Source organism: Quercus lobata, chromosome 1 (assembly GCF_001633185.2).
Source record: "Quercus lobata isolate SW786 chromosome 1, ValleyOak3.0 Primary Assembly, whole genome shotgun sequence".
Taxonomy (NCBI): Eukaryota; Viridiplantae; Streptophyta; class Magnoliopsida; order Fagales; family Fagaceae; genus Quercus; species Quercus lobata.
Window position 1 is genome coordinate 2,492,135 of NC_044904.1, and position 18,641 is coordinate 2,510,775.

The window sequence follows — 18,641 nt, forward strand, 5'->3', positions numbered from 1 at the left end:
TTATGTATAAGCTTGTGTTGGTATTGTTAAAATTAGGGGTCTAAACATTCATTAGTGTTTTACATACTAATTGAACTTTCAAAAAGAAATGCACAAACTTGGTGAGTTTGTCCACCACTACCAAAATAACATCCTATCCATGTGATATAGGCAACCCCTCAATGAAATCCATACTAATATCTAACCAAGGTCTATTAGGGATTGGGAGAGGCTACAACAAGCCAGTTGATTTGGAATTGTCACTTTTGGTTCTTTGACAAACCTGACAACACCTAATGTGGTTCTTAATGTCAGATTTCATGTCTTGCCAATAGAAATCTTGCTTAACCTTGTGAAGGGTCTTTAGGTAACCTGAATGACCACCAATTGGACTGTATGCACCTGCTGTAGGATCAATGGTTTCAAGGAAGATGAAGGACTGATGAAAATCCTATTCTTGTAAAGAATTAGACCATTCTATAAAGAATAACCAGCTGGAGTGAGTGTGGGATTAGCAAGTTTGGAGATAGAGTGAAGCATGCTGATTAGAAGGTTCCATTCTTGAAAGAGCATCTGCAGCCCTATTTTCTCTTCCTTTTTTGTACTCCAACACAAAAGAATAGCCCAACAACTTTGTAATCCATTTTTGCTGAGTGGGAGTGCCAATTCTTTGTTCAAGAATGAATTTGAGACTCTATTGATCAGTCCTGATGAAGAAATGATTCCCAAACAAATAAGGTCTTCATTTCTTAACTGCCTTCACCAATGCTAAGAGCTCCTTTTCATATGTGGATAGATGCAAACACATTCCATTGAGAGCCTCACTATGGAAAGCTAAAGGTCTATTGTCCTGCATCAAAACAGCCCCCAAACCATAACCAGAAGCATCACATTCAATCACGAAGGGCTTTAAAGAATTAGGTAAAGCCAAGACTGGTGGATTAGAAACAACATTTTTGAGTGCATTAAAGGCCAAATATGCATCAGAGGACCAGTGGAAGGAGTCTTTCTTGAGTAAAGCAGTCAATGGTGCAGCAATGACCCCATAATTCTTGATAAACTTCCTGTAGTAACTAGTTAGGCTAAGAAATCCTCTTAAAGCCTTGACTGAAGTAGGAGTAGGCCAATTCTACATAGCCTTAGTCTTCTTAGGGTCATTTTTAACCCCTAGGCCTAAGATCAAATGGCCTAAATACTCCACCTCATGACACTCAAAAACACATTTGCTTATTTTAGCAAATAACTGGTTCTTGAGCAACACCTCCAAGACCAACTTTAAATGAGAAGCATGATCTTCCAATGTCTTGCTAAATACTAAAATATCATCAAAAAACACCAAAACAAACGTCCTTTTGAAAGGTTTAAAGATATCATTCATTAAAGATCGGAAAGTGGATGGTGCATTTGTTAAGCCAAAGGGCATGACTAGGAACTCATAGTGGCCCTCATTAGTCCTAAATGCAGTTTTTGGAATGTCACTTTCTTTCATTATGATTTGATGGTAACCAGACCTAAGATCTAGTTTAGAAAAAAATTGTTGCTCCACACAATTCATTAAGTAATTCATCTACCACTACTATGGGATACTTATCCTTGATAGTGGCTTTATTAAGTGACCTATAATCAATGCACATACGCTAGCTACCATTTGCTTTTATAACCAACAACATAGGTGAAGAGAAAGGACTTTGGCTAGCTCTAATAGATCCTACCTCAAGTAACTCCTTAACAATCTTTTCAGTCTCAAATTTTTGATAGAAAGGGTACATGTATGGTCTTTCAGAAATTGGTTGACTTCCTTCCTTCAAAGTAATTGGATGCTCATGGTTTCTGGGTGGTGGAAGTCTAGTAGGTACTTCAAAGACTTTGCTGAAGTCCTAAAGTAGTTAAGTTAAAGCAAGATGTGGCTACATTGTTAAGGCTGTTGGAGGTGTGGCTACAATCGGCAGCAACAATCCTTTCTTGACAGCAGGTGTTAAAAACCTCTCACCCTCTTGCAAAGAAGGCCTTGAGGGTTGTAAACCCCTGAGCAGGACAGAAATGCCTTCATACCAAAATTGCATAGTGGGTTGCTTGAAGTCCCATTGAATCAACCCTAAGGAATACAACCATTGTGTTACCAAAACCATTGCACAATCACCAAGGGGCAGTATGTTCAAATCCACCTTAAAAGTGTGCCCTTGAACGTTAAGTGGAACCCCATAACTAACCCCTTTAGTCTTGAGCAAGGCACCATTAGCAATTTGGGCCTCAAATGTATCCCTGGATGACAAGGGAAAATTCAATGCCACCGATATAGCTTTATCTAGAAAATTATGTGCGCTGGCACTACCAATCAAAATAACCATTTCTTATTGCTTGATCCTTGCCAAAACCTTCATTGTACCTAGGGAAGGACTACCAAGTAATGCATAAAGAGTAATCTCAGCAACACTGCCCTTCAACTCTGCAGTTCCCTCAATGCCATTACCTCTTAACCCTGCCATATCTTCCACCACATTTTGCTCCAATCCACTAGAGACATCAGACACCACTTCTTGCAATTGAACATCAAAGTGGAACTCTTGCAATCCCTCCATAAGGAAAATTCTTAGAATCTTGCATTGGTGGTCTGCATGCCACTTTTCTTCACAATGAAAACAAATTCCTTTCTTCCTTCTTTCTTCAATCTGTGCAGTAGGTAGTCTCTGAACAGGTAATTTGGTAGTTTTGACATCAATCTTATCATTCTTAATTGCTGGTGGTGGTCCAGGAATAGAGGGTTTAGGCACATCTATCCAAGGCTTAGTGGTTTTCTTGCTACTAAGGAGATACTCTTCTTATATTTTAGTAACTCTAAAGGCTAAATTACGGTTTTGTGGATTAAACATCTTGATAGGCAAACAAATTTCATCCCTCAACCCACTCAAGAAGCAACTAAGTTTGTGTTTTTCAAACAATTCCTTGATCCTATTTGATAAAGCTTCAAATTGAGTAAAAAGAAATAGAACTTACCTGCCTTAGTTTTGTCAATGCTTCCATTGGATCATCATAGGCAAAAGCTCCAAATCTGGAATGCAAAGCTCTCACAAAGGCTTCCCAACTTATGCATTGCCATGTCTCCTCAGCATCTTGAAACCAGATCAAAACTTCATCCTCCATGTGATAAGAACCTAAAAGAATCCTTTGATTGATGGGTGTGTTGTACAATTGAAAGAACTGGTGAGCCTTATAGACCCAACCTGAGGGATTCTCTCCTCTGAATCTTGGAAACTCCAATCTCACTCTCTTTGGGACTGCTACGAGTGAGTCTAATTGTGTTGTTGTAGTAGCAGGAGATGAGGGTGCAGTCCTATGTTGCCATTGATTTCCAGCTTCAGTGAACCCTTGCACAGTTTATGTCAATGTCTGTAACACAGAAGTCATAGCATCTATTTTTTGATAAATGCCACGTATTTCTTGTTCATGCTGGTTAAAAGTGAATGAAAGAGTGTTGTTGTATTTTTCATTGAGAGCAGCCAAGGATTGTGTTTCTTCCATGAAGACAGAGTAGGCTTTGGTACCAAATTGATAGGAAATAGCTTAGAGATGGTGATTATATTCAAGGGTTCTTCGAGGGAACCAACCTCCAAGGGAAGAAAGTAGAAAATAGAAAGATTAAAGAGAGATTTAGAGATTAGAGAGGAAAGGAAACAAAAATATGCTTGTGTTATTTCTGCTCCACCTACCAATTCTCACAGCTCTACATTATATACAATTTAGTACAGTGGGTAGTTACAACAGTTACAATCATTAGCCCACTGTACAGCTGGCACCGTAACCAACTTCCTAACTAGCATGCTTAACACTAACATACTCAGCACCACAATTCTCACACACGCAACACCACACACTCAGTATTAGTATACCAAGTAACTCATACACTCAGCACTACACCAACTCAAGTCAATCAACTACTTCTATCAATTAATTGAGGTTAATTTATGGATTTGGCTTACTTCTAGTACTTTTTTAATCAAGATTTCCTTTTGTTTTAATGAAAGACTGTCACGTCATCCACTAATTAAATGATATATCCAATCAAAAAAGTACTAGAGATAAGCAAAACTCTCGATCTATAACTCACCAGTTTTGTTTGTTTACTAATTGAGACGCAAAGTTAAGAACTTGGGATTTTACGATTTGGGTGCTACCATATGGCTTGCTGACGTGATGTTGTATGGGTACATTTAATGACTCATTTTTTTTTGTTTCTGTTTTTCCTTGGCTGGCAACGCTCTTTAGTTTTTTAGTTTGAAAAATATTGGATATAGAATTAGATCATTAAAATAACTTTTATTTGATTTTTTTTTATTATGAAAAAGCCAACTATAATATTTTATTAATATTTTATTTTTATAAAATAAAAAATACAAGTAGTTCAAAAATAATTATATTGTGTATTTTCTTAGCTGATATTTTGTTAATACCAAATAAATACTAACTAGGATTCTCATAAAAAAAATTGTTGGTTCATGCTTTGGTCGCCCTCAAATTGAAAATACTAGAAAATGCTAGTAACCCTGCATTCAACACTCTATCTCATTCACTACCCTTATAACAAAACCCACCTAAATACAGGGTTACTAAATGCTGAAATACAAGCAAATTTGGCACGGAATAAAGCTAACAAGATGGTTGATTAAATTCAACCTTACAATCTCCCCCTTTGGCTATTTCATAACAAAATCCTAAAACAGACTCTAGACTTAACATGTGAGTTGGGAACAGTTGAGCAAAACTCACTCACACCTAACTCTAAAAGCTATGAAGCACTTGAATCATAAGAACATGAAACTCCTGAAACACAACAATACACCATGATCATTGTATGTAGAAAAGCATGAAATGCATATGAAACAGGCTTAAAGTGATCAAGCAAAGATGAAGTTAAGAACCAAATCATGGCTTGATCAAACAAGTAATCACTACAAGGTAGTGATCACAGTGCTCATTCACACTTGGAATGAACACTTGAACATACAAGCAAATAAGAACAATGCAAGTTACTTGTATGCCCAACACTCAACCAATGCATAATACACTAAGTATATGCATCTAGGAACAATCCTACAAGGGCACAAGAGTGACAGTACTTAAAAGAAAATGTAAGACATTTAGATAGAAGTACTGATTTAAACAAAGCATAAAAGGCTGCATAAAGCATGGTACAAACCATAAAGCCTACAAATATGCATAAAACATAACCCTAAAAGCTTACATAAGCAACATGGGTACAAAATACAATATAACAACTTAAACTGAAGAAAAATGCAGAAATACTCCCCCTTAGGTAATATCCTCCACCTCTGATCAAGCTATCACTCCCCCTTTTTGTCATGGAATAGGCCATACAATCTCTTCTAGCCTCCTCTGAATTTGATCCAATTGAGTTTGGAGTGAGGTAAACTTCATATCCCATCGAGTGCTGTGATGGTGTAGAGTAAATGTGAGTCCGGACATCTTTGTATTCAACTCGTGTACAGAGGATATAATGTGATCAAGTTTTTCATCAAGGGAGAGAGTGCTGAAATGAGAACCACTGTGAGATGCGGAAGTTTCCGGTTTGGCTCTCTTCCAACTATGTCCAATGCTTGCGTTGAATGTACGCATGTTGATTGGACTCGGTTTTGAGTGAGGAGATTCATATGCCGTTGGATAAATTCCTTTGAGCTTCAAGATCCTTGAAATGAGACAGCAGAAAGGAATACATGTTCGGGACTCAGTTCGTAGATCGGTTTTGCGCAGAACAAGAAAGATATAAGCACAGATGTCAATTTCTACATCAGAGATTAGGTCATGAAGAAACAAAGCACGTCCGAGGTTTATATACCCAGTGCTTGATAAGGGGTACAAATTGTGAAACATCACAATTGTAAGCACTCTCAGTTTTGGAGGAAGAGAGGAAACACTGACGGAGTTTCCTTTGGATGAGAATTCCAAGTCTTCTCCAAGACCCTCCTTAAGAAGTTCCTCATCAGGACAAAGATCATCATAAACCGGTGAGTGTCGAAGCATTGGTCGGTTGATGTGAAGTATCTCTGCCATATATGCAAGAGAGACTGAAAAACTCTTTTTCCTAACCCAGCACTTAAGTTCATCTTCTTCCACAATCGCGTTGGCATAAAATTCCTTTACCAAATCTTCATACGCGTCATCCAGATCAGAGAGAAGGTAATTCCAATCTTTGTGAGCAAACCATTTCGAAATGTCAGTGTCATGAAGTGATGATTGGTCAACAGGTCTTTCTAGTAATGGTGTAGCATTTCGGAAATAATTCTCATGAGACTGAAAGGCAGCATAGGATCTGAACTTGTTGGGATCGAACCCTTTTGATGAAGAACGAGTCCCTTTTGTTTGAGGTGAGTAGTCATCAACATCAATGACATGTTCCTTTCCTTTGGAATTGCCTCCTTTCACAGCTGCTTTCTTGAATGGAGACATTTCCAGTCTGAATCATGAATAGAGGAAAAGAAAGAACACAATCCAATAGACATTATTAGCAGTGGGTTAGTGTCAAATTAGGGATAATGAAGAAACCCTAAAAGCTAGATGGAAATGTGCAGAAAATAACAATGAGGGACAATAATGACCCAAATGTAGCTACACAATAGAGTGGATCAGATTAAAACCACACAAAAATGAGAACATCATACACTCAAGTGACCAAACACAGGTAAGAGAAATATGAATACCAAGAAGAACACAAAACCATGAGGAAAGGACAAAACAAAGAGTAGAGGACAAAACCCATACCTTTCCTTGAAGATAGATTGAATGGTAACAAGTTGGTGAAAGAATTTGAAGATTACCACAGTGATGATGAATAAGTGAAAGTAAGACCAGAAAATGACCAGACACAGAGTGCAAGACAAGCAAATGAGAACCCCTTTTTTAGAAGAGTGTTGAAAATGAGCTTATTTTGCAGAACACGTGGTTTTTGCGATTTAAATGAGTCGCCAACAACAAGCCAGGTCAAGCCGCCAAAACACTCAAAGACAAAATTTTGAAAAATTTTCTAAGTGTTTTTCGTGACTGGAAGATCTACCCGCGAGGGAGTTGCGAGCTGAGCTGCAAAAATCTCTGAGTAACCCTCGCGACTGGACTTTCCACTCGTAAACAAGTCGCCAAAATTGACCCGCGAACTCGCGACTGAGGCCTGCGACTTGACTTACCTGCGACTGAGTCGCCAAAATAGGGCAAAAATGATTTTTTGAAATTTTTAATTTTTAAGAACAAAATACTTTCCAAAAACACTTAAAACACTCAAAAATCTTTTTGTGCTTGAATCAACAAAGATTGAGCATGTGAAAACACATTTCATTAAGTACAATCACACAAATGAATATGGCATTTATAGAACATAAACTTGTGTGTTGTGTGTATATCAACAATGAGATAGTCCTTAGTCTAATGTGAAGTTTCAATGATCAATTCAACCAAGGCATACACAATTAGCACTAGATCATGTGACCCATCTCAATTATAGAAATATGCATATATGGCCTCCCGCAAGACTTGATAACATAACTTGGAGCTTTACATTTGACTCCACTTTCAATTATAACATTTGATCTTTTTGAATCTTTTGAGACAATCACCTCTCATTGTGAGAGTGATATTTGATATTTCACTTTGAAGAGATAGCCTTAGGCTTTTTGAAAAAATATTCACTTTAATTTTTGGTCGCTTTCCCTTTTCCTAGTCGAATTCTAGTATGTGCGACAGGCTTTTGCAGCTCAATATCTCTTTTCATTTGGAGATTTACATTTGGTGAGCTCTTTTTAGCAAAAACAAAATTAAAGAATGGGAAGATATATAGTCACAAGTCTATGCATGTCTCAAGATCAACATAACCATTCACTAATCATTCATGACAAGTTTGAAGATCTATTTACAACAATCACATAGATTTCAAGATTTCTCCCACAGTGATAAGAGTGCAAAGAAACAAGTTACGCTCGAAAATGCACAAAGTCATTAGCACAAAGGTACAAGGCAAAACAAGTTTTGAGACAAAACTCAACAATGTCAATCAAACTTTTTGATTTTCTATTTTTTATGTGATTTTTGGATTTTTTAACACATAAGAAGAAAAAGATTGATAAAAAACAACAATGTAGAAACAACAAAAGCAAACAAACAGAATCATGCTATACAAAAAGCCAACAAAGTAGTGCGTGCCCCAACACAAACAAACTTAACACATTATAAATATGTGAAGCACACATCACACAAGAGAGTCAAGGAATTGTACCAACACCAATGGTCTTACGGAGTGATTCAAACCGTGGACCATCTAGAGGCTTGGTGAAGATGTCCGCCTTTTGATTGTCGGTGTGTATGAACTCAAGACACACAACTCTTTCCTCTACCAGATCTCGAATGAAATGGTAACGTATCTCTATGTGTTTAGATTTTGAATACTGGATAGGATTCTTGGAAAGATTGATGGCACTGGTGTTGTCACAGAAGACACACATCGTCTCTTGAGGAATTCCATAATCATGAAGTAATTTCTTCATCCAAAGAAGTTGAGTGCAGCAACTTCCAGCGGCGATGTATTCTGCTTCAGCAGTAGATAGAGACACGAAATTTTGTTTCTTGCTCATCCACGAGACAAGATTGTTACCAAGGTAGAAGCAGCCTCCTGAAGTACTCTTCCGATCGTTTACACTACCAGCCCAGTCAGCATCTGAATACCCGGCAAGACAAGCATTTGAGTCTTTTGAATACCACAGACCATAGTTTGAAGTTCCATTAACATATCAAATGATTTGCTTAACTGTAGTCAGGTGAGATTCCTTTGGATTAGCTTGATATCTGGCACAAACACCAACACTGAATGCAATGTCCGGTCTACTAGCTGTAAGATAGAGTAAACTCCCAATGATACTCCTATATAAGGTAGGACTTACTTCTACTCCAGAAGAATCAACATTCAATTTAGTAGATGAGCTCATGGGAGTGGAGGCATTTTTTTGGAGTCTAGTCCAAACTTCTTGACAATGTTTCTAGCATACTTCTCTTGTGAAACAAATATACCCTCCTTCTGTTGTTTGACTTGAAGACCCAAGAAAAATGTGAGTTCCCCCACCATACTCATCTCAAATTATTTCTTCATCTCCTCAGAAAATTCAATAGCACGATCTTCAATGGTAACCCCAAACACTATGTCATCAACATAAACTTGTGCCACAAGGAGATAATCTTCATCATTTTTTACAAACAAAGTCCGGTCGGCATATCCCCTTTTGAATCCTCTATCTAGGAGGTAATGTATAAGCCGATCATACCAAGCTCTAGGTGCTTGTTTTAAGCCATAAAGGGCTTTCTTCAATCTCAACACATGATCAGGAAAGTGAGGATCCTCAAATCCTTTTGGTTGCTCAACAAACACTTCTTCATTCAGGTATCCATTTAGAAATGCACATTTTACATCCATTTGATAGAGTTTGAAGTTCATAGTGCATGCAATGGACATGAGAATTCGAATAGATTCAAGTCTTACCACAGGAGTGAAGGATTCATCAAAGTCTACTCCTTCTACTTGAGTGTATCCTTGAGCTACTAACTAAGATTTATTTCAAATTATCTCTCCATCTTCATCAGTTTTTGTTTTTGAAAATCCATTTTGTGCCTATGACATGAACATTTTCAGGCCTTGGAGCAAGTTCCCACACATCATTCTTCACAAACTGATTCAGCTCTCCATGCATTGACTCAACCCAATTCTCATCTTGAAGAGCCTTTTCTACCCTTTTTGGCTCAAATTGAGCAAGGTAGCAATGATTGGCCAAAAGGATGTTTCCTTTTCTGAAGCGAAGACCTTCATCTAAAGACCCTATGATGTTGCTTTCCGGATGGCTCTTAATTACTCTTGAAGATGGCTTCTTTGATGTGGAGACTTCATCACTTCGTGAGATGGGAGGATGGACTTCTGGAGGAGTAAGAGGACTTGATGTTCCAGACATCGATCTCGTTTCCATTCTTGGGTTGATGGGAGTTGATTCTTCTTCTGGTGTAGGTTCTTCAACTTCTATATCAAGAGCTTCGACCTCAACATCAGGTTCTTTGGTGCTCGACCCTTCTCCATCATCAATCATCTCCACCTTAGATAAGGCATCATCAATCTTGACATTGATGGACTCCATCACTGTCTTAGTTCTCTTGTTAAAAACTCTATACGCCCGACTCGTAGTAGAGTACCCAAGAAAAATACCTTCATCACTTCTCGCATCAAACTTCCCAAGATTCTCCCGATCATTTAGGATATAACATTTGCTTCCAAACACCCGGAAATACTTCACTCTAGGCTTCTTTCCATTCCAAATCTCATAGGCGGTCTTCTTTGTTCCTACTCGGAAAAATATTCTATTGCCAATATGACACGAGGTGTTGACAGCTTCTCCCCAAAACTTTTGAGGTATTTGCTTGTTAAGCAACATGACTCTCGCCATTTCCTGAATCACCCGATTCTTTCTCTCTACCACTCCATTTTGTTGTGGAGTTTTGGGGGCTGAAAATTCCCTTTTGATTCCATTCTTTTCACAAAAAGACTCGAATCTTGCATTCTCAAATTCCCTCCCATGATCACTTCTTATTTTGGCAATAGGGACCCCTCTCTCGTTTTGTAGTTTCTTGCACAGAATTTCCAACCTCTCATATGCTTCTGATTTTTCTCTAAGAAATTCAACCCAAGTGTATCTTGAGTAATCATCCACAATGACCATAATGTATCTCTTTCCTCCTAGACTTTCAGTTTTGGTAGGCCTCATTAGATCAACATGAAGTAACGCCAAACACCGAGAAGTAGCAATCACACTCACCTTGTGATGACTTGCCTTTGTTTGCTTTCCCATTTGACATGCACCACAAATAGTCTTCTTCACCTTTCCAAACTTAGGAAGTCCCTCAACTGCTTCAAGTTTGGACACTTTAGCTACTTGTTTGAAATTCGCATGCCCAAATCTGTGATGCCAAAGTTCCAACATGTCAACACGAGCACTTCTACCCAAAATGGGTGTCGTGGGAACTACTCCATAGTAGTTGTCTGTAGTCCGATTTCCCTCCAAGACCTGAATCCCTTCTTCATTGATGATCAAGCATCCCTTCTTAGAGAATTGTACCAGGAAATCATCATCACAAATTTGAGTGATGCTCAGAAGATTTGCCTTCAGCCCTTTTATGTATAACACATCTTTCAATAGAGGTAATCCAAGTATCTCGATAGTCCCTTTGCCGAGGACTTGAGCATGACTTCCATCACCAAAAGTCACATAGTCACCAACCTTTTCTTTGAGTGTCTTAAACAGTGACTTATCCTTTGTCATATGACGAGAACAACCGCTGTCAAGATACCACAAGCATGAATTAAATACCTTCAATGAGGTATGCACAAATAAGCTCACATGAGAAAAACATTCTTGACCTTCAAACAAAAACTTATCATCAATTTTCATGCTTCTGTTAGATTAACCTTTCATTTTCAGACTTTCAATCATCTCACACAACATTCTATTCTTTCTTTTGTATTTCTTAATCAACGATTTAGATTCAGATATGCTACTGTGTAAGATGTGATTCTAATTTTCAAAATATTCCAGCATGTGAACAAATATCCTAGCATGTTTCTTAGTTTTTAACAACTCTACAAGTTCATTGTTAAGACACCCTTCAAACATACTCATAGAGTCATTTTCACAAACACTTAAACTACAATTCAGCATGGTATTTTCCATAACAGCTACCAAAACACAAGGGGTCTAAGATCGCACTTAGGTAATAAAACCACAACAAGTGCACCTGCTCTGATACGAATTGAAAGTTCAAATAGTGTAAAAACACATTTGAACGTTTAGACCCCTAATTTACAAATTAACAAATTCAAGTTTTATGTCAAACAACTAGTGTGCGGAAAATGAATAAAAGTTATAATATAGAATTGGAAAAACTATCTAAACCAAATTAAAATCACAACCCACAGCAGATAATAAAAGGCAAAGATAAAAGGGAAGGAAGATGCAAACACAAAGATAACACGCAATGTGTTATCGAAGAGGAAACCGAAGCCCTCGGCGTAAAACCTCTTCGCCGCCCTCCAAGCGGTAAACAATCCACTAGAAAATGTAGTTAGGATACATGGACAGCAATAGACCCTCCAAGCCTAATCTACCCAGTGCACCTAAGCCCTCCAAGCTTTTTGCTCCAACGAGGTTGCGCCGAACCTTTTTCTTTTCTAGTTTCTCGGATTTCGCTACTTGACCATAGCATCAACCAATGTAGATTGGTTCCTTTCTAACTGTTTCCCATAACACCAAACAGCCCTCTCACAGTAATGAATATGGTGAGAACAAAGTTTTGGTGAAATGTCTCTCAAGGGTTTGACAATGGAGAGGAAGAGAGTTGAGGAATTTGAAGAGACTCTAATGTATAGATTGTAGGTGAATCAATTTTGTTTTACTCTAGGGTTTCTCTCTCAAAATTCTCTCTGGAAGCTTTCTTTCATATGTGGGTATAAGGGGTATTTATACTGGGGTGAGAAGAGAATGTGAAACGTCAGGTTTTTCAAAACAGGAGTGGCTCGCGGCTTGGCCTTGCGACTTGACTGAGTTGCGAGATCCAGTCGCTTGATAACCGTATGGCTAGTTGTCCTATTTTGTCCTGTAGTGCTCTAGCTAGCATGACTGTTCACCTTCTGGCATGCTTGGCACGTGTGCTGCATCTGGTGGCTTGTAGCCACGAGTCACCCGTGAGATCAAGCCGCGAGTCTCTATTTTCTTGCACACTCTTGAGCATTCAACACTCTATCTCACTCACTATCCTTACAACAAAACCCACCTAAATACAGGGTTACTAAATGCTGAAATACAAGCAAATTTGGCACGAAATAAAGCCAACAAGATGGTTGATTAAATTCAACCTTACAAAGAGATTCTAAGTTCGATCCCCATTTTCACTCTACTTCCCATTTAAAATATTAAATTCTCACTTGTTGGGCCCCCACTTATTAAAGGGAAGTTTAGGCCCACAAGTGAGGGAGAGTGTTAGAATTATAGTTAAGTGATTAAACTCACAATTTCCTAATAACTTAAGCTTTTAACAAACAAACTCAATAAAATAATACAATTTAACCATTAGTTTATAAAATAAGCAAAAAAAAAAAAAATGAACTACTTCACTCCATCAAAGAATCAATACGTATAAGTGTCAAACGTCAAGTGTCAAAATAAAGTGGTACTTTACTCTTTCCTAAAAATAAAATGAAGAACTCTATGAACTGAAAGTCTAAAACATTAAAACTGAAGAAAAGCTACTGAACATAGAGAGGGAGAGATTGAGAGAGATAGCACCGTGAAGATAGATCGGTTGGTCAGTTATTCAACAGTGTGGATGAGATCACTGATCAGAGTTGGCTTGCAATTATGGCAGCGTAAGGGCAATTTTTTTTTTTTAATCCAACTTTTATAGTGTGGGAGCAAACACCTGTGTGAAGTTTAGAGTTGTTTATATATTAACTGTGCGATTTTTTTGGAGTTTAATTTTGATTTAATTAGGAGTCTTGATTTAGAAAAGATTTGGGCTTCATTTATTGCGATATTACAAATTTGTTGAAATTATTATTTTTGGGTTTATATTTTAGAGCTATGGGCCGAAGAAATGGGCTAAATTCTATACTTTTTTTTTTTTTTTTTTTTAACGAGCTTAAGATTTGAGGACTGAAACATGCCTATATCTTAACTTTTATGGTTTTTTTTTTTTTTTTTTTGTTAATTACTACTGCTCTCTAGCTCCGCCCATGTGATTTAAAATAAGTTCATGTGTTTGTACAAGAATTCAAGGAAAGTGATAAAAATTGCATTGGGATACAGAAACAGGTCATGTAATCACTAATACACTATCAGTAATAAATATAAGGCTAAAATGTAAAAGTTACTAGTATATTTAATCAGGTTCTTTAACTTTGTTTTAATTTATTTCAGTTTTCTAAGTTTCATGTTTATTCAATTAAAACATTTTCATCAATTTTTGTTAAATATTGCAATTAATTGTCACAAATTTTAAATTTTTCTTCAAATTTTTAAATTAAAAAAAAATACAATCAACGATTGAATTTTCTATATTTTTGTTAAAGAAATTTTTAACAAAAGTTGATGGAAAAACTTTAATTGAATAGACTTGAACTCAGATTACTAAAATGGATGAAAGCAAAGTTAGATAATTGAAATAAATTCCAATGACATTAAAGGGTGTATTTTACATTTTAACCTAAGTTAGCCGCAAACTTGTGCGTCGTGCGTAATAATTTTTTTAGAGTAGTCTCATTAAATATATATTTTTTATTACTATTATTGTTTTAGTTATTAACAATTGATTTTTCATTATCTTTTAAGCTAATAAAAACCTTACATATACCTTCTTTTTTTTTAACTTTACATATACCTTAACAAAATTCTATATATTCCACTTCTTTAGATGCGTAAAACTATATATTACTACTCTATAATAATAGTAGCTAATCAGTTTTTTCATTTTTTTCATGATTTCATTTGTAATATTTCTTACATTATCATATATTTACTGGCTGATGATTTGCATAACAGAGACGTTAAATGAGAGGTAGTATCATTCCTTATATTTTTAAAAGTAATGGTGTATAAATATTGTAAGGACTCAATTTGTAACGATCCCAAACTGATATTGGATTCGTACATTAAAGGCCTAAATAATAAAATTTGTAGAGCGTGAGTGTCCAAGAATTAGGTTAACTCTAAAAGAAAAACGATTAAACCCCACGTTTATAGATGAATTAGCACTGATATAACAATTAGTTTTTCTTTGAAACAAGTTCAGTTCTTTTGTTCTTAAGGCTTTCTTCTAAGTACTCTTTGTTTTTTTGATGTTCTGATTCCTTTTCCTCAATGCTTTCTTTCATGTTATATACTGCCCTCTTTGTATCATCTTCACCACACACGTGTTAGTTGGGCTCAGGGGATCTCTTTCTGTCCCATCTAACACCTTCTGGAACCTCCAACTAGCAGCTGTAAGGCTGGTTCATCACTGTTCAAGCATCACCTCCACATTAATGCGACCAGAGAGTTGGTTGAGAGGCAATTAATGCGGAGGCAGCTATTGTTATAGATATTTGTTTGCCTTTTCTTTCTTACCCTTGGTCCCATATTCCACTTTTAGTGGTAACGTAGCTGTGAAGTACGTTTGTAACAAGGTGGCATTCTGGTCGTCCTCGGACTCATATTGCTGAGAAGGATTTTGTCCTTGGACGAATACTGAACTCACCTTACGTGATATCTACTTTTCCTTTCGTTTGGTTACCCTTACAACCTAATATGGGCCTCCTCGGACAGATTTACGTCCTCGAATGGGCCACAGGCCTAATTAACTTGACTTTAATAATTTTATTGACTAGCCGGCCCCCACAATAGCCCCTAAAAATCTTGCTTTTTGACTCCTCGAGAGAAAAGATGGATTTTGATGTCATAAGCCCATACCCGTTCATGTCTTGGGGCATGCTTCTGACGCTTCAGCATCCCGAGCGTGACAGCATTAAATTTTGGCGACACCCTTGTCTCCTACGTTCAACGGTGAGATGTAAATCGAACGGTGGGGGGTCTATCTCGTTTCGTGAGCAGGAACTTTACCGCTCATAATTTCTACACGACTATAAAGGCGTTCTCAAATCAATTCTCTTTCTTACTTTCAGTGATCACACAGTTTTAGAGCTCATACACTGAACCTGTCTTTCTCCTTTTTCATCGTTTTCCTGGCGTCTACAAATACTCAAATCTTATCCGAGGTCCCTCTTTCAAACCTGTAAGTCTTCTCAAAACCTTTACCGCTTTTATCTTAAACTTGTTAATTTCTCTACTAAATCCTTTAGAAAAATGGGGAAAAAGAAGAGTACGTTTCGATGTCTAGTTGAGTTCGAGGAAGGTATCAGAAATTTCTGCTCTAAGTATAGGATCCCCTCTACGGTGGGTATGAGGTACGCAGCCTAAGGGGAATGGGCCGACGCTAGACAAACAGGGGAAGTGGTTATTCCCATGATTGCCTTCATAGAAGGCGGGATGACCATCCCCATGGGTAGTATTACTAGGAGCTACCTTAGGTTCTTTAGGTTATCCCCTACTTAGTGTGCCCCAAATATGTTTAGGGTCTTGGGAAGTATAGATGCTTTGAACGAAAGGATGGACCTAAAACTGACCCATCATGACGTGAATTGGGTGTACAATCTCCACCACTTGAAGGGGCAGGGGTATTATCTCAAGTCGAGATATCCCGAGGTGAGGCTGATTCAGTGCCTTCCCACTTCGAACTAGAACCTAAAGGAGGACTTCCTTATCTTCTCTAGGGAATGGCACGATGGTCTACCATGCCCCATGGAGGAAGGAGTACCAGGTGGGAGTGTAGTCATAGATTTATAACATTTGGTTTACATATGCATTTTTTTTTTTTAGTCTTGGTATTCCTATCTCTAACAACGCTTCACTTCAATTCAATGGTTTTGCAGATAGACGTTACACAAAGCCCAACCTTAGGTTAGTTAATAAGGTGAGCTTGGATAAGGTATTGAAAGTCGAGATACACGTGAACGAAGCTGACGGCCAACTCCGAAGTGCGTGATCAGAGCCCGCGATCCTCGGCTTCACCGTATCAGTGTTGCCTTCAAGGGGTTCATTGTTCTAGAAGGTATTCCACTTCCCCAAGATACATCCCATATCGAGCCCCTTTTCGTGGCCGGCATCTCGACAGGAGCCTCTTCATCCCAGCCTACCCTCAAAGAAGAGGAAGTAGAAGAGAAAGAGGAAGAGGAAGAAGAAGAGGAAGAAGTTGTAGAACTCTCAGACTCCTCAGACGACTTTGGGATTTTTGATCAATCCATACGCTCCTAAGAAGATCCTGACGAGATGGGGATACAGAGGAAGCCCCAAAGAAGTTTGATGGAGTTGATGTAAGGTCAGCCCGGGAAGAATGCGCCGACAAAATCAACTCAATCCTAAGTTCCTTCTCTTCCCTCCAGGTCTCCCCCCCTGCTCCTCGTCCACCTTCTCATTAACCTCAACAGCCAGCCAGAGTTGATGCGGCCGAACTAAAAAGGCGTAGAGAACATAAAGGGAAGGACGTGGTGGATGCAGGCAAGACCCGTCTGACCCGTGAGGAGGATGCCTAGTAAGCTGCAAAGCAGCAAAAGACTAGCCACCTTCCTCAGCGGGGCCAGGAGAGGTCTGACACTCAACTTCCTAAGCCTTAAGCCTGGCTACCAGTGCCCATGCATACTGGGGAACCCCTACGAGATGATGCGTCTATTAGGGACTTCAACGGTGACATTGGGTGTCACGTAGCCTTGGCTATAGAGGAGGCCTTGTTGCTCCCCAGAGATATGACCGAGATAAAGAATACGAGGAAGAATGAACTCATCCTCAACAATAAGACATACTTGGGCCTAGTAAAGTACTAACTGTTTTCTTTTTTCTTTTTGTGATCATTACTCACTGATGTGTACTTTTTACTGAGTATAGTGTTAACCTCTTCCTTGCAGATTATCCAAAATACTTTCAAACTGGATGAGATGCTCAATATCTGCTCCAATCAACTAGATGATGAAAGGAAGAAACGGGCAACGGCTGTACAGACTTTGACCCAATCCGAACAGAATTTGGCCGATGCGAGGAAAAAGCTACTTGCTGAGGAGCAAGCTCGCAAGAGCGCTGATTCGGCCTTGGAAGGCTATCAAAAGCAGGCTGAGGACCATGGGAACCGCCTACGTGAGGCAAATGCAGAACTGAAGAAGGCTTGGGAGCAAGTTGCCACCTTTAAGAAGCACCTGGAGGAAACCCAAAAGCTAAGGGAGCAAGCTGAAAAGTCCGGGGAGGAAGCCGAGAAAGCAAAAACCGAGGCCGAACAGGCAACGAATGAAGTGGAGCAGAGAGGTTATGAGGTCGGCATAGCTGAGACTGAGGAGGCTTTGAGAGCTGAGGTGCCAATGGTATGTCACATCTATTGTGCCAAAACTTGGGATGAGGCCCTTAACCGAGCTGGGGTTGAGGCTTCATCCGAGTTGAGGAAGCTAGAGAATGTATTCTATCTTGAAGCAATCCGCCCCTCAGCTCTTCTAACCCATCAAGCTGAAGCCACTCCCTCAATCGCTAACCCCAATGAGGAGGTTTTGCCTCCAAGTCTTCCTCTTCCTAGCCAGCTAGAACCAGTTAAAGAGAATACTGCCCCTCCAGAAGCCTCTTCAGACAAGACTGCAGCTGCAGAGGTGGCCTCCCAAAGTTTTCAACAGGATTTGGCCTCCACAGTCTTGCTAGCTGGCGGAGCTACTAAGGATAAAGACGAGGTCACCACCTCGGAGGCAAACAAACCAGCCAGCCAAGCTCCCAAGATCCAAATTAAATTGAAAAAATAGGACTTGTTTTGTAATCTGATTAGAAGTTTTGTAAGGATTCTTATGTTTACTTGCTTTTTGCTATTGCTACTTTAAGTTATTTTTGTACTTGTTCACTGTGTTATTGTAATTTGGATGGATTCATTTTGACTATCTTTTGTTTACATGGGGAAGTATTACTTATAAATATCACAAATTGGCGATTAAAAATGGGTGATCAGCATTAATACTTCGAAGT

The 18,641-nt window shown here is 38.5% G+C and overlaps 1 protein-coding gene across 1 annotated transcript; it reads left to right on the top strand.

The window, feature by feature from the left end:
• Window positions 1-17,284: 17,284 nt before the first annotated feature.
• LOC115993445 (actin cytoskeleton-regulatory complex protein PAN1-like) lies at window positions 17,285-18,424 on the top strand. Its single transcript, XM_031117465.1, has 2 exons — window positions 17,285-17,461; window positions 17,555-18,424. The coding sequence occupies exons 1-2, from the start codon at window positions 17,285-17,287 to the stop codon at window positions 18,422-18,424; spliced, it is 1,047 nt and encodes a 348-aa protein (XP_030973325.1).
• Window positions 18,425-18,641: the final 217 nt, after the last annotated feature.